This window comes from Gymnoscopelus microlampas, assembly GCF_963454915.1.
Source record: "Gymnoscopelus microlampas genome assembly, chromosome: 8".
Lineage (NCBI taxonomy): Eukaryota > Metazoa > Chordata > Actinopteri > Myctophiformes > Myctophidae > Gymnoscopelus > Gymnoscopelus microlampas.
In genome coordinates this window covers 36491247-36507598 of record NC_139945.1, presented here as the reverse complement: position 1 = coordinate 36507598, position 16352 = coordinate 36491247, and the positions used below count along the sequence as shown (strand labels likewise).

The 16352-nt window shown below is 40.7% G+C and overlaps 1 protein-coding gene across 1 annotated transcript; it reads left to right on the top strand.

The window, feature by feature from the left end:
• Window positions 1-555: 555 nt before the first annotated feature.
• Window positions 556-16329, top strand: LOC311050562 (putative E3 ubiquitin-protein ligase HERC6; the record flags this gene model as incomplete). Its single annotated transcript, XM_084064648.1, has 23 exons — window positions 556-808; window positions 1990-2146; window positions 2594-2676; window positions 2813-3040; window positions 4911-5002; window positions 5212-5339; window positions 5555-5709; window positions 6089-6144; window positions 6269-6360; window positions 6479-6538; window positions 6718-6814; window positions 6911-7100; window positions 9455-9606; window positions 9801-9914; window positions 10560-10661; window positions 11040-11225; window positions 12543-12683; window positions 12958-13124; window positions 13559-13625; window positions 14140-14210; window positions 14535-14718; window positions 15270-15372; window positions 15675-16329. The coding sequence occupies 23 exons, from the start codon at window positions 556-558 to the stop codon at window positions 15893-15895; spliced, it is 3099 nt and encodes a 1032-aa protein (XP_083920774.1). The 3' UTR covers window positions 15896-16329.
• Between the last annotated feature and the right edge of the window lie 23 nt (window positions 16330-16352).

Sequence of the window (16352 nt, the reverse complement as noted above, 5' to 3'; positions counted from 1 at the left end):
TATTTGGGCTTGTTGTCTCATGTTGTTTAAACAAGTGGTTCTCAAACACTTTCATGTCAAGGAGGACCCTCAAATTAATATATATTTGTAGACCCTCAACCAACCTTCTGAAAATATTTTGTGCCAGATCCCCATACAACATTTTGTGGATTTGAAAATATTCCTAAATTTTCATTTTTCACCAAGATTTTTATTAGAAAATAGCAGATCTATATGCGCACAACGCGTCGCGATATGTCTATGATAAGAACCAGTATGCGTGCAACAAGTATGCGCGCAATGTAACCCATTCTATCAGGTGTCGCTAGGACGCGCCTCACTAGCCAACACACTAGGGGGTTGGGGTGTGCGTGTGCTGAAACCAGTGAAATCACCTGTGCGTCCAGTCTCAATGTTGGTAAACAACGTCCATTAGAGAGTGCTCATGTCATGTGGCTTCTTTTGGGCTTGTTTTTATAGACCTGGTTGCTTACTTCTCTCACACCATCTGGCAACAGCGTTGAAGATCCATTAGGCTGAGACCAGTGAAAGTGGGGTGGGTGAGTGAGGTGTATCATGGAGAAGAAACAGGAGCAGCAGCTCTACTGCTGGGGAGATACCGGTCTAAATGAACAGTCTGGTGCACAGAAGGCATCGACCAGTCCCGTGCAGCAGTGGTCATCATGGAGCTGCCCTGAACATGTCACCAAGATCAGCTGCGGGGAGAAACACACTTTAATTGTCACTAGGAACGGAGAGGTCTTCTCATGTGGGAGCAACTCCAGAGGACAGCTGGGCAGAGAGCATGTTTCTGATCCACGCATACCAGGTGAGTCAAATGAGCAATCACTCTCCTCAATCACAATCACAGTCAATCACACTCTCCATGTAAAAGTATAAATACTGCAATGTAAACAATACTCCAAGTAAAAGTCCGGAATTCAAAATTTACTGGAGTAAGTGTACAAAAGTATTGGCATCAAAATGTACTTAAAGTATAAAAAGTAGAAAGTACTCATTATGCAGAATGTCCCATTTCACAAGTTTTGAAATGTATACACATATTTTGAAAATAGCAGATCTACTACCTATTTTGAGCTTGTAGATCGGCTCTTTTCAAATGGATTAAATCTATTTAGGGCTTAAGTGATTCATGTATGTTTTGTAATAATTATCCAAATCAACAAAGTAACTAAAGTTTTCAAATAATTGTAGTAGAGTAAAAAGTACAGTATGCAGAGATGTAGTGGAGATGAAGTTAAAGTCCTGAAATACTCAGGTAAAGTAAAAAATACCTCAAAACTGTACAGTACTTGAGTAAATTTACTTAGCTACTTAACACCACTGCTCACAGTTTTAAAAGAGACTCGTCTTACTGTTTGTTTTAAAGGCGCATGGTGGTGCATGTCATGTTACATCTCCTGTACAGTTAACGCACCCACATGAAACATAAGGGCTGCTTAAGATAAGATGAGCTCATGAGCTGGTTGAGTTTCACTTTCGTTTCGTCCATCCTAGCCTTGAAAAAGGAAAGTCACTGGCACACTGGCATAAGCGTGAGAGAGAGAGAGAGCAGTTTTATTTCACAATGTATATATTATATACTGTAGTAAAAAAAAACAGCACATACTTCTACATTCATTCAGATTCTGAACTCTGACTGGGGAGGGAGTCTGAGAGATAGGTGGGGTTTTTGAGTCTAATGATCATTACCAATGTCCTGATGAGAAAGAAAATGTTTCAAAAGAAGAAGAAATATAAAGGTTGTTATGTATATGGACAATCAAAATCTTTTGAAAGTAGTCTTCAACTTGATGTAGTGTCATAATAAAATTTCATATTGATATGGGACACTGACTATCAAGAAAATAAAAACATGAACTTCATTTAAAAAAGGTTGCCGACCCCTGGCATATACAGTACGTGTGTGTGTGTGTGTGTGTGTGTGTGTGTGTGTGTGTGTGTGCGCGCGTGCCTCTCTCTCTCTCTGTGTTTACCGTTTGTGTTTAGGCCGTGTGGAGGGTCTTGGTGGAGTGTTGACAGTGGCATGTGGTCAGGACCATTCTCTGGCTGTGAGCTACTCTGGAGATCTGCTCTACTGGGGGGCAGGATGTGATGGACAGCCGGGTGCTTGTCCCCATAGTTCATTCAACATTGTAAAACCAAGGCAAGACCTAAGTTAATAGAACATCTATCTATACATTTGCAGACTCACTGTGAGTGTGTCTCTGTGTCTGTCTGTCCTTCACGTATCTCGAGAAGCATCTGACTGTTCGACTTCAAACTTGGCATCACAGAGGGTCCAAGGGGGTATAGTGCCCTGTATGAAGTCGGTCGGATCAGTAGTTGTCCATAATGTTTGTATGCATATGTCCTGTGTTTATGTTTGATACCGATGATAAAAGGGGAATAGTATTGAAAAACAAATGCCACAATGAAATAAAAGCATAAAAGCACAAGCTTTAAAACTCAAGTTGAAAAGCTTAAAATAAGGTTGATTTTTGAAGATGGACTAAAACAAAGGCATACAACATTCCATTAGATTGTGACACAGTATAAGATGTGTAAGAGTTTTACATTTATTTTAACTAACAATATTTCCACTAACCTACAGACGTGTCCCCCTGCCGATACCAGACCCCATCCCAGTGGTGCAAGTTGCTTGTGGAAACATCCATTCCTTGGCCTTAATTAAAAGTAAGAAGTAACATATTTCAAAACTGGACAAAAGGAAAATTCTGTTTGTAATTGTTGGTAAGATTCCTTGTCTGCTCAAATAATATCTGTGTTATGGCTTATACAGACGTTTTCTTTTTTTCTTTTCTCTTTTCAGCGGGAGATGTTTTCTCATGGGGCTCAAACAGTCATGGTCAGTTGGGTCTGGGGAAGGACGTTTCACTGCAGCCATCACCTGCCCAGGTTCTCTCTCTGAGTGGGATAGCAGTGAGCCGGATCTCAGCAGGAGGGTCGCACAGCCTGTTCCTCACTCTTCCGGGCTTGGTGTACTGCTGTGGTGCCAACAAATATGGCCAACTTGGGCTCAACCGGGTGGATGAGAAGGGTACAGACGACTTAAGTTAACTAAGACTGAATTCAAACACACACATACCTTTGTAGACCAAAAAATCAGTCTAAACACTAGAGAACTAGAGACTGACGACGATCTCCCAGCTTTTATAGAGTGAAAACAAATACAATACAGAACCAATCCAAAATCTTTGGGCTGGTCCTTCATATTGGGGTGGTGACAGTATTGGTTTCCAAAGCAGTTGGTGTAGATTTTTTAGAGCTCCTGTGCACACTGTGACTGCACATAGTCAGACTACATATGACAATCAGAATCAGTTGATGGCACTGTTCTGCACCTGCATGAGAGGAAATACATCTCTTACCATATGGTTGAATGAATAACTTTATTTATAACACATTACGATGTAATTACAGAATCCGTTGCCTTTTGCAACGTCCAAGGGGCAACTGACTCTGTAATGGATGCAGCTTTTTGATTTGTTGCCATGTAGCAGTGCCCGGGAGCAGTTAGGGGTTTGGTGCCTTGCTTAAGGGCATTGCCCACTGCAAATACCTCTATTGTGGATCTATTGGTGCTCTGACAAAATATTTACATTTGGATACATACTCATCAGTAATGCCTATAATTAAGTGGGTAAAGGCAAATAATAGAACAACTAGGACAGTGAGGTACATTCCTTGAACAAGCAGGGCAGTCCATTATTAAAGATATGGGGGATTTCTGATTAATATAATTCTTTCTAGGCTTGAGTACTTGTTCAATTAAATATGCACAATATACAGACATAAAATACACATGTTGTTTGTTTTTACATGTCTGTAAAATCATAGGGTTGCAAAAAATGTGCTTCTTGATTATTCAATGAATTGAAAAAGTAATCAATAGAATAATAGCCAGTCATATCACAATATAGACCATTTGAATGACCCCAAGACCTAATGTCATCCACAGGCCAAAATGTCAACTTTGTACACAATGTATCTCATAATATGATAAGCCAGATCTCAAGATAAACCCTACTGATTTTGGTAAACCCATGGCCTTTTCTTTTGTGCCACCGTTTGACCACACTTTCTGGTTGGGTGTAAGGAAGGATGTGCATGGTCTATATAGACCAATTATTTGTTTACCAACATTGAGACTGGACGCACAGGTGATTGTTTCATGCAATCAATTCCCAACATATTGTTTCGGGGTGCGCCGGTTTCAGTACATTCAACCTCCTCTTGTGTGTTGGCTAGTGAGGCGCGTGCTAGCAAGACATAACAGAATGGGTTTCATTTGGTGCCGGCCTGCGCACGCATACTGGTTCTTATCAGTGTGATGTCGTCTGTTAAGGGGTCTATACTTTATATGCTAGTGGTGCTTTTAGACTAACTTTTTTTCGTGCGGATCAAACATGTTGGGTGTGTAACCCAAAATGGTAACCCCAGAATATTTTTCGTGTCCTTTTTTCATTCATAAATTCAACCAGGGCATTTGGTTTCAGTTTTGAAACTCACCTCTGACGGTTGTCTTGCTTGTAACTTTATGAATCAATTGATAACCTGCACCAGTGTTTTTTGTTTTATTTATTCGCACAATAAAAAAAGTTCAATGGTAACATTATTAAAAGACACCTTCCTCAGGCATGATTCAAACAAACGGTCAGAGAAAGGTTGCGTGTGACCGAAACGTTACTTTAAATGAATGATCCTACGTGCACCTTGCAAGTGGCAGTGTGTGGGTTATCTTTTATTGTTGATGTTCACCTGCTTTTAGACTTTTAATCCACAGGTGTGCGAAAGTCTTGTATCTATCATGAATCAATTGATAACATATACAATATTATTCTGAAAGAATAAGTAGAAGGAAAAAAGCATATCCTCGGTTTACATATATTTATTGTTCTTGTCAACAGGCAGATATAATGTGTGTGCAGTACCTGCTCTCAGAACCTTAGAAGTGTCTCTCATGAGCTGTGGAATGGCACACTCTGCTGTCTTAACAAAGGTACTGCACTTCACTATTCCTTTCACTCCAATTGAACCAACTAAGTGAAATCCCATAGGAATGTTTTAAAATAAGCTTTTGCTGTTTGCTATTATTTGCATGAGTATGTTTGTCCATGTTTAAGGTAGCCAAATAGGTTGTTTGTCAACATGTAGCAGTGCACTCTAATGATCTTAGTTGTCAGTTCCTAATGTTATGTTGTACCCTAGAATGGCAGAGTATTCACCTTTGGAGATGGAAGTCAAGGTCAGCTCGGGCACAACGCCACTGCTAATGAACTGATACCCAGACAGGTACAGGGTATTGATGGCCCCGCCCTACAGATTCACTGTGGCAGGTATGTACTAACAATTCACTGTACCTCCATGCATTTATTATCATTATTTGAAATAAGACGGGCACTTTTTTATTGTAAATTATTATTATTATACTCGTATACTGTGAGTTATTGAATACTTTCATAAGATACATGGGATGTAGTGATAGTGTGGGATACTAAGTTATGTCTACACTTTGTCCTGTTTTTGTTTCTGTGTGGTTTTGGTCTTCCAGCTACCATACTCTTGTATTGGTGTCTTCAGGCCAGCTCTGGTCTTTTGGAAGTGGGGAGGAAGGTCAGCTTGGAACTGGGAGCTTAGAAGGCAGCCTGACACCTAACCTGGTTCAGCTGCCGTGGACCACCGATGACCCCACAATCACAGCCAACGGTAGACATGGGTCACATTTTCTTTTAAAGGGTCATTTCACCCAGTTTCAACCATATATTTATATAATTGATCCTCACTAAAGCTCAGAACTACTAGACTGTACAGAACTACTTCAGGTTCTACAGTATGTCACGTTTCGGGGGTTGTTTGGTGTGTCTTTGGTCATTTAGTAATTTACATGACTTTATTAAACATTACATAACCGTTGTCAATTAACAGTAGACAAACAACAATTTAGGAATATTTGTCAAATTAGAATGTTCCAATCAGCTGATCATTCAAATGTAATATGGATCCTGCTATTGTATTGAACCTTCATGGAATCTCGTGGAATATTCCCATGACACATTTTTGTTGTGACACAAATCTGTTTGAACAGACATGAAAATAGTCTCCGGATGGAAAACCAACTTTGCCTATGCTTCATCTACTGGGGTACTGCTTTAAACCTTTTTTAACTTGTGACAATAATGTTTTGCATTGTGATGATTGTTGCCTGAGATTTATTGCAATTGATTGAGTGCATCTTGGTTGATATGGTAATCTTTTGTCATGTTAGAACTTGGAGAGGGAGCAGCCAATAGGAAGGCTAGACGAGAAGAAGTTGCAAAAATGGCTAGCAATGGACCAAATAAGCCTAATGGCACTGAGGTTCACATTTATTATTCTATTCTATTAATAGTTATTTTCTAATCATTGCACAAGCGAAATGTCCAATATTCATCACTGCAGTATTCACAGGCTGGCCAATATGTCTTTAATCCAACAGAGAAATAAGGATGATGTTTTCTTCAAGTTCAGGCATTGTTGCTACCTTCACGAAATACGGGTAAGGCCTTCATTATAACTTAAACGGAAGTTCAAAGGGCAAAATGAATTATGTTTGGGGTCAGAAAAGTATTTTTCATGTACTTGGAATTTAACCAATTTGGTCGATGACTTATTTGGTGGCTGCCTGGTACTGCATTTATTTCATAACATAATGACTTATGTTGTCTCTCTAATCAGTGGCCCGCCGTCAGCTACAGATGCCTTAACAGTGGATGTTGACACTGCTGCTCAGACGTTTGACCAGATGTTGAGAGTACCATGGATCAAACAAACAGTTAAGATGCTTCCATAACCACTTAAAAACTGTTGTTCAACTATTCTCGCCGAATGTTCGCCTATTTTTGCTTATTTTGCCTTGTTCCGCTTGTAGATCGACTCCTTTCGCTTTGGTCCGCTAATGGAAAAGCTTGAAATTTCAAGAACTGCCCTGAGATCACCAGAGGTCTTCATGGTTCTTCTGACATGTCCTGTTCTCCAAGAGGACAAGAGCGTCATGAAAGTGGTGCTGCCCCTGGCCATCTGTATAGCAGATATGAATGAGAAGACTTTGGGAACACTAAGTAAACTATTTATTGATCATGTTCCTGAGATTTATTTCTTCTTATATCAGAAGTATTAATGCTAGCTTCATTCTTGTCAACAATGTCCTAGAGTAATGACCCAGAAACACACTGTCTCACATCTCCTTACTGGTCATAAACACAGTCGTCTGCCAAAATGTAGTGGTTCTCAAACTTTTTCATGTTAAGGACCCCAAAGTGTATATATATTTGGCTGCGAACCCCCGTGCCAGGGAGGGACCCCCCAGAAGAGAAGATGTATGTAAAAAAATCTAAATTATTATGTTTTAAAACATTCCAAAGATTTTAGATATTTTTTCAAACATAGCAGATGTACAAGCTTGCAGTGCGGCACAAAGTGACACGCTGTGAGCTTGTAGATCTGCTGGCTACGTTGGCTATTTTTTGAATAGCCAACTAAAAAATAAATAGATAATGTGGTTAAAATGAGTGTGATGCTATGTTAATTACTTCTGCTGGGGACCCCCTGGAACCCCCCAAGGACCCTTGGGGGTCCCCGGACCCCACTTTGAGAACCAATGCCATAGATTGTTGTTTTGGTAATTAGTAGTATCTTTTGTTTATCCATATCCACATGGCGGTTGTGCAACATTTCACACCTACCGAGTCCCAGCGATTAGCCAACCAGTGTGATCAGTGCTGCTGGCTCCACCCCGATTGGTGCCAGATTGATCGTTTAGTACTACTTGGATGGCATCATGGCAGGGGCCTTTTTTGGCCACTGGAACCTAAATGGAGCTTGGCTTTTGTGGTCAAGGGGAGAAAAGTTCCATAATTTCAGGGAGACTCCAGTGTGTCCTCGGTTGTGATATCACTCTCACCTAGAGCAAATGAAGGCAGGATATCGTTCCTGTCGGGTGGAAACATCATGGCCCTCATTTATCAACGCAGCGTATAAACCGCCATATATTTTTCCATATATTCGGCCGTACACCAACGTCGAAGTCACATTTATCAAAGGATCCTACACAGCTGATCCGAGCGTACATTTGGTCCCAGCGTTGATAAATGTCACGGCTGAAACCGAGCGTCATTTAAATAACACGCCCTTAAATATTCTCAAAACGCCCCGATTTTACGACATGAAGACGAACCAGAATACGACCAAAGACATGAAAAGCCAATAAGAAATACTTTCCCCCGATCGCTTCGCTTCATCTCGCCGCACACGCACACGCCCCTCTCTCTCTCTCTCACACACACACACACACACACACACACACACACACACACACACACACACTCCGTACCGTAGCGGTACAATCTAATTGTCACGTAGGCTTGTAGCCTACATGAATGACATATTATGAAACCAATTACATCGCCATGAATGGAATACGTTTGTATATTTATTTATTTACCCCATACCGAGCAGTGCGCGTTCCAAGTTACACTAAAGCAGTCATGTAGTAGGCTATATTCCCCATGAGACTCGGGCGGTCTGCAGACTGCAGTGATCCCGCGCCGCCCACGTTATAAGAGATTGGAGCGTCAGGTTTATATCCTTAACCCAGCCAGGTTGTAGCCTATAACTCCCTATGACATAACTCCATACCATAGGACAAGCTACTGTAAGTTAGTAGACCTCACTGTCCCGACCGCGCGACTCCCGACGCAAAAGCGCTCGTTGTTTTGAAAATAGCAGATCTACAAGCTCACAACGCGTCACGATGCGATGCTGGCTTGTGAGCTTGTAGATTTGCTATTTTCAATGCAGCCAGATCTACAATCTTATCTGAATGACTGCTAAAGCAGTTTGTTTAAATTAATTTATAATGTTATATTTTCACAGGGATTATTTATTAGTGTAGATAATGTACATTTTGGAGTGGATATATGTGTCCAGATGCCTGTCAGACCGTCAGACAATGCTGCTCCGCAGGTCTAGGATGAAATAAACGGGTGCAGCCAACGTCAACAACTGGTCTCGACCAGACGTGAGATCTCAGCGTACCGTAGGATAAAGCCCACGTCAGGATATATTGATAAATGCCGAAAATTGCGGTGAAAACGCCGTACGCCCATTATTTGGGCTGCACCGCGTTGATAAATGAGGGCCCATATGTCCAAAACTGTCTTTTCAGGATTCAAATAAAAAAACGGCAAAAGTAGCGGATCTGCAAGCTCACAACGCGTCGCTTTGTCTTGCGTTTTGAGCTTGCGGAGCTGCTACTTTGGATGCTTTTGTGTGATGCTGTAGTATGATCAAGTAGGGCATTAATTTACGAAAAAACACAAAAAGTTTAAATATGGAGATCAGAGATTTCTGCCCGATAGCAACGATATGTGATAAATGACAGTACGTGTGTGTTGTGATGTATTGTCCTCTACAGGAGGCTGGTGGGCTTCTCTAACACCCCCCAATCTGATGAGGGTCATCCTGGTGTTCAGAAACGCCCTGTCCTTCATGCTGTCAAATGGCCTTTTGGAAACTCACAACCCAGAGATGAACTATCTGCTAAAAGTCCTCAAACTGCTCTTCAAAGTCAGTACTCATTCATCATTATTTTGTTTCTTAAACTCTGTGTGATTAAACTAGAAATGTCAGTAATTCAACTGCCTTTCTTATGTTGTAACCCACCGAACAGAAGTGGAACCACACAGTAAAAAAGAGAGAAGAGGATCACATTTCCTTGTGTAACTTGCATGACCACTTTTTCTTTTTGTTTGTTTTTACAGGCAAATAACAAACATGGGTCCCCAAAGGTCCCACTGAGCACCTTTTATGTGGAAGAAATCTCTGGTAATGTGGATCCACTTAGAGATCTCATTCTTTGGCGTGGGTGCACAGAGGTAAAGACACATAATATTAATTAAAGCTACCTTGTGTTCTAACAATTCTAACGATGCCTCTCTCCACGTAAGATCTTATTACGATAATTCCTATGTTGTTGAAAAATATTTTGAACAACTCTGTAACCAAGCCTGGGTTAGCTAAATATGAAGGATATAAAGCAGCTCCATACAGCATGTGCCTTAAATGTTTTTCAGGCCAAGGATCCCTGATAGAGAAGAAGCAGGGACCCCCACTACATATTGTATAAAATTGTGCTGGAGATTAAACTTTTTCCTAGATTTCATTGATGGCTTCATAGACCTGTTTGACAGCACTATCATCAGTGTTGTGTAAATTCATGTTTTTGTTTGTTTACACATAATCGTTACTATTAATATATTGGAGTTGTGTTAATGTGTATTTTCAGTCATTTTGCAATTTAAACCCTCAATACTTAGAAACTTTGGCTCTGTACTTGGTCTGCTCTTTTTTCCCCTCTAACAACCTCTTTGCCGAAAATAGCAGATCCACAGCCTCACCCTGGTAGATTGGCTACTTTTGTCTACAGTTACACTTGACAAGTAGCATGAATTCCTCAACCTTAGCTTTGTGGGTATTCCACTTGAAGGTGATTTGTAGATTAATGATGTATGTTTTCTTAGAGAGATGTTGAAGACACACCAACCATCTTCTGCCGCTACCCATTTGTCTTCACCCTCTGTTGCAAGTTGGCGATGTTCAACATTGTTGCATCTTGCGAAAAGGTACAGTATAGGACATTATGGGCCCACGATGTGAGTTTGTAGATTGGCTATTTGAACTATTTGAAAATGTTTTTAAAAATAGTTTTTAAAAAATGGCAAAGAAGTTTAGGGATATGGGTAAGGCACCGGCAAAAATAAGGCCCTATGTATATTATGGTACTTTAATTTTCCTTTAATACTTTTCCGTATTGATAAATCTACATAGTTGACACCTACATGAATGAATGAATCTGTAATTATGAGCATGACCCTGAATGAATATCTCAAGAACATGCTTTATTGGAATGTGTTGACAGATTGAGCTTGATGCATTTCATTGCGTTTTATAGACCTCTTGGGGGTTTCAGAATGAATAAGTACCATTGTTTGTAATTACAGAACCTTCACAGATTGGCTTACGAATGGTCTACGTTGTGGCCTGGAGTGGACTGGACACAGTGGACAGCGCCAGATGGTCGCCCTGCCCCGGTCTTCCAGCTGAAGCTGAGGCGGCCACACCTTGTGGAGGACACCTTCAGACAACTAGGTGCAGCTGACGACAGTGCTTTCCAGAGGGAACTAACGGTAAGATAAGATAAGACGTTTATTAATCCCGCTGGGTAAATTCAGGCGCCAAAGATAGTACAGCAGTTAAAAACCGATTAGAGGGCAAGAAAAGAATTGCAGTAGATGCAGCATGATGGAGAGACCTCACAGTTAAGGCAACACCATCAGTAAGGTGGCAAAAAGAAAGAAGAAAAAAATATATAAATAAGATATGCAATATACAATGAACGACACCATAGACCCTCAGCAGCGCTTGCATAGTGCAAGACGAGTAACAGTACAAGAGACGCACATTGAAGCATACTGTACCATACTGAACTGCTTGTCTCTGAGCAATTAGTCCGCTGAGCGAGATGAGTGTAAACGTGTTGTTTAAGTAATTTAACTTGAGCTTTTCTTACATAATATATTTGTTTTTTACTTGTTTGGCTTGTTGGTAGGTTATCAGAAATGTTCCAAGTAAAAGGGAGACAAAGAAACAAAAGTGCTCAATAAATGATCAAATTGAAGGTAACTAGACTGGGGCACCAGCCTACTCAGGGACTACGCAAGTCGGGAACAATGTAAATAAGGAACGATGCATTACCCGTTGTACCTGTTATCAGACTACTCGCTGTACCCATTGTTAGTACCCAGTGAGGTACACGCTGGCACCAGCCTACTCAGGTCGGGAACGATGCAAGTGAGAATGCATTCCCCAACCGTTTATTCAATACCTATTGTACATGTTGTCAGAGTACCTGTTGTACCTGTTTACAGACTACCCAGTGAGATACCCACTACCATACGACCGATCGACCAAATATGGGGATCCTCGATCAGAAACCACCAGAAATATCTGAATATCGTTGATGATGTACATGAGCATACGCGAATCATGGAGTTCTATTGTACACGCTCTTATTATTGGCGCACAGGCACAAGCGTGACTCAAAGCTCGGCCATTTGATGAAGATGATGTGTTGTGTTGGCCAATCAGGGAAGCCAATGTCAGCACCCCCCCCCCCCCACCCCAATTGGCCCTAACACACAGAGATTCAGTGCATCCCACAGACCCACGGACAGATAGATACAGATATTCATGTTTTTTCGGTTTGGTCTCATTCCCACTTGTCAGTGCACACCTCCGGGTCTGGGACACACAAGCAAAGTTTGAAGTCATGCGGTCAGACGGTGCCCGAGTTATCCCCAGGACAGACAGACAGACAGATAGACAGACACACACAAATAGGTTTCGTCAATTTATAGAAAGATAGATGACAGAGATCAATATTGTAATATCATAGCCTACCTGCCAGTACCAATTTACAATTTTAGATGCTTTTTGTTTCATAGGTGCAATTTACGGAGGACTTGAAGCTGACTGATGTCAACAGAAGAGACTTTTTCTTCCATGTGTTTGATGAGCTGATGGCTCTGGATGCCCAGATGTTCATGTACAATGAGACCCAGACACTAGCCTGGTTCCCTACCAAGGTAAGACCTAGATGATGAGTGGAGACTGACATTGTTTTGCCCAACTTTCGTAATTTGCTTTTAAGAGAGCATTAGTGTACATCTGTGTGATATAACAAATCGGATGGTAGTACTGCAGTTCTCCTTCACTTTCAGAAAGTGAATGTTCAAACTAGAAAGTGGGCTCTGCGGTGCGCCTATCTCCACCAGGCTGGGCGGCCTACCCATATTCATATTATTGCATTCCTTTATATTTCCTGATTAACCTCATCATGTTCTACTGCTATGCCAACAGCCCAGATTTGAGGTGAAGAGCTACTTCCTGTTTGGGGTTCTTGTTGGCATTGCTCTGTTCAACCACAACATCATCCACCTGCCCTTCCCATTGGTCCTCTTCAAGAAGCTGCTGAACATCAAACCCTCATTGGACGACATGAAGGAGTTTGAACCCATAGTTGGAGAGTAAGAATGAATGACAAAAACAAATTGTAAATTGTATCTGTCACAAATTTGGTACAGGCTTCATGTGTCTATCTACAGCAATATTTTTCCCTCCCCTGATATACGGGTGTCCAGAACCGCGGATCCAATCGATATGTCCATACATATAATATGTATGGACATGGACTGTATATGGGCATGCCAATATACAGGGCTACTAATGACATCTCCATATATGGATCTCCATATATGGGCACAAAGGGGACATGGACAGACGGGTACAATGGGTACTTTGACAAAGTCCACGACAGACATATCGGTTGGATCGGCGGTGCGACGTAGGCCCTCTAGTGCAATAAATGCGTTTCCATCATGCAGAAGATTGGCACCTCACAGAGGTACAGTAAGACACTTAGAAATGAAACATCTTTCTGTTTCAACACTTATACCTTCAGGAGTTTGCGTTGCACCTTGGAAGACTACACTGACGATGTTGTTGATAACATGCTGATGACTTTCACGGTAGGTTGAATTATCAATCAATAATCATGCACTATGTACAGTATGTCACAATATGTAGAAAAAAATAGTAATTTATAGATTTATCGGTAAATGGGTACATTTCCCATTGGAACTGTACATGTATGCATTTCCCAGATTCTCTATACATTTCCACCAGGGCCAAATGTATAAATTTCCCACCATGAATGTAGGTACAGTACATCTGTAGAGATCCTGTGTTGTACAATATCAAAATACAAAGTGAACCAAGTGCACATTTACCTGGAGGTCTATAGATTTACAATGGGAAATGTTTACATCCCTGTGGAAAAGCTATAGATAACCCAGGCAGGTTACTAAATACCCTTACCACGCCACCCGTAAATGTACACATATACTGGTAAATATATTGATATACCTTTTGTTTATTTACTGTAACATGTACAATACTGTAGGTGATGTTTCTGAGATTCCTTCTGTAGACCAAGTTAGGTGTGGGTCGTGCTATTGTACATTTAATAATTGTATTCTATAGGTTCGATGGGACGGCAGTGATGTTGAACTTGATCCAAAAGAAAGGGGAAAGCCTGTCACAAGCTCAAACAAGTATGTATTGACTATGTATCACCTGTATCAGACTATACCTACCTTTGACTCTGACGTAATGGTACGTATGCAGCTTGTTGAGTGAGTTGTTTAGGCCACGTCAACTCAGCGGCGGATATAAAGCAGCGCCAAGTTTGTCTGCAGCTCCCCATTCATACAGTACATGTACCGTACATGTAATACATTATACATGTACATGTTTTTGATCAAATGCCTATTCTGATAGCTATCAATTTACATAATTGCTTGTTTATATTTTGTTCTTCTGAATTGATCCCTTGATTTTTTTTAAATCTATTTCTATCAATGGCTGCTGTTTACTAGGAAGGAGTTTGTTGACGCTTTTGTCAACTATGCATTCAACACATCTGTGGAGAAAGTGTTCGAGGAGTTCAAGAGAGGCTTCTACAAGGTGTGTGACAGAGATGTGGTGGACTTATTCCAACCAGACGAGTTACAGGGAGTGATGGTGGGACAAGAAACCTACGACTGGGACGTGTTGAAGCAGGTTTGTTTGACTGCAAACTGTTTTGTTTTGTCTTGCTTTTGAGACTTTTAGAGATGTTGTTCTTGAAACCAGACAGCTCTTCCACAATCTTCGAATGCTACAGAGTATGTACTTCTGCCTCCTAAAAGTCCCACACAGGAAGCTGTCATCTTATTTGTCATTTCCATTCACAAAAATATCTTTAAAATATTCAGTATATTTTCCATTTCCGCTAAGCAGCATGCTAGATAGGCTTAAACTAATTAGATTTGCAGTTGGGTTTATTTAAGGGGGGGGGGGGGGGGGGTGCGGGCATATGTTTTATCTTAACATGGATTTTTGATAGACTGTTTGGCAGAAGCATTTGAAAATTATGTGAGCCCACAGTCTATCTCAAAGAGACTAGATGCAATGTAATGATATGATAATGTGCTGACCTCTGGTGGTTGATTCATAGCTCAGTGAGATTGACATGACTTCATTGTGATCTGCATATGAAATTAAACTATACAATGTTGAATTAAACATAAGAAGGCTTTAATTGTTCGTTATCATAATTCCATCTACTGTAGAACACTGTGTATGAAGGCGAGTATCACCCCAATCATCCCAACATTATCACATTCTGGGAGGTGTTTGAAGAACTCACAGAAGATCAGAAGAAAGGCTTCCTTTGTAAGTATCATTTTGCTTGTAGTTTTGATTCACTTCGAACAATGATGACCCTGGTTTTCCTCATGTTAAAAAGTAAGATCCATTTCTCTTCACTCTAGGATCACAGATATTGATCGACCAGTATGGGTCTGACCTTTGGAATTCAATACTTATGGTTAATGTTGGTGATCTAGAAAATGCTGTTGTACTCAAAACTCAATGCAGCTAAATGTCCAAGTTCATGAGCTTATTTGTGTGCTAAAATGTACTTCCAAAAACGTAATTTAAGATTCTAATGGTTCTCTTCTATTACTTTTCCCCAGTGTTCCTTACAGGTTGTGACCGTATTCCCATTCTGGGTATGGACGAGATTAAGATGAAAATCGCTGTACGGCCCAAGTGTACTGAGCTACATTTCCCAGAATCCCTCACCTGCCATTCCCTGTTACTGCTGCCTATCTACCAGAGATACCCAGCCAAGAGGACACTGCATAACAGGCTTATGGTAGCCATCAACCACAAGAGAGGCTTCTGGGTGGAATGATGCAGTGTAGAATGAGTCAAATCAATGCCTGAGAAAATACAACATGATGGAAGTTACAGCTGTTATGGTACACATGTCTTTATTTAACCAAATGTATCTCTTGCACACACATTCGAATGACAATTTTTGTTTATATGTTATATTTGAGTTCGTAGTATTAGACCTTAGCTATTTATGGTTAGATATTTTCATTATTTCATTTCTTAAGTCGAAGATGAAGGCAAGAAAGGAGTTGCATTTGTATCCCAAAATCTAAACATAGCTGTTGAGGCTCTCCAAACACTTATTTCCAAGTATCAGAGATTAGACTTTGTACAGTCAGTCATGTCGAAACCACTGAATGCCTGTACAGTGTGACAAAGGGAAGCCTGATTTGTCATGATGAAAATGCACATTATATTGTACTGTATATCCTGCAGAGAATACCTTTTTTCTTTTGGTCTGATATCTGCATTTG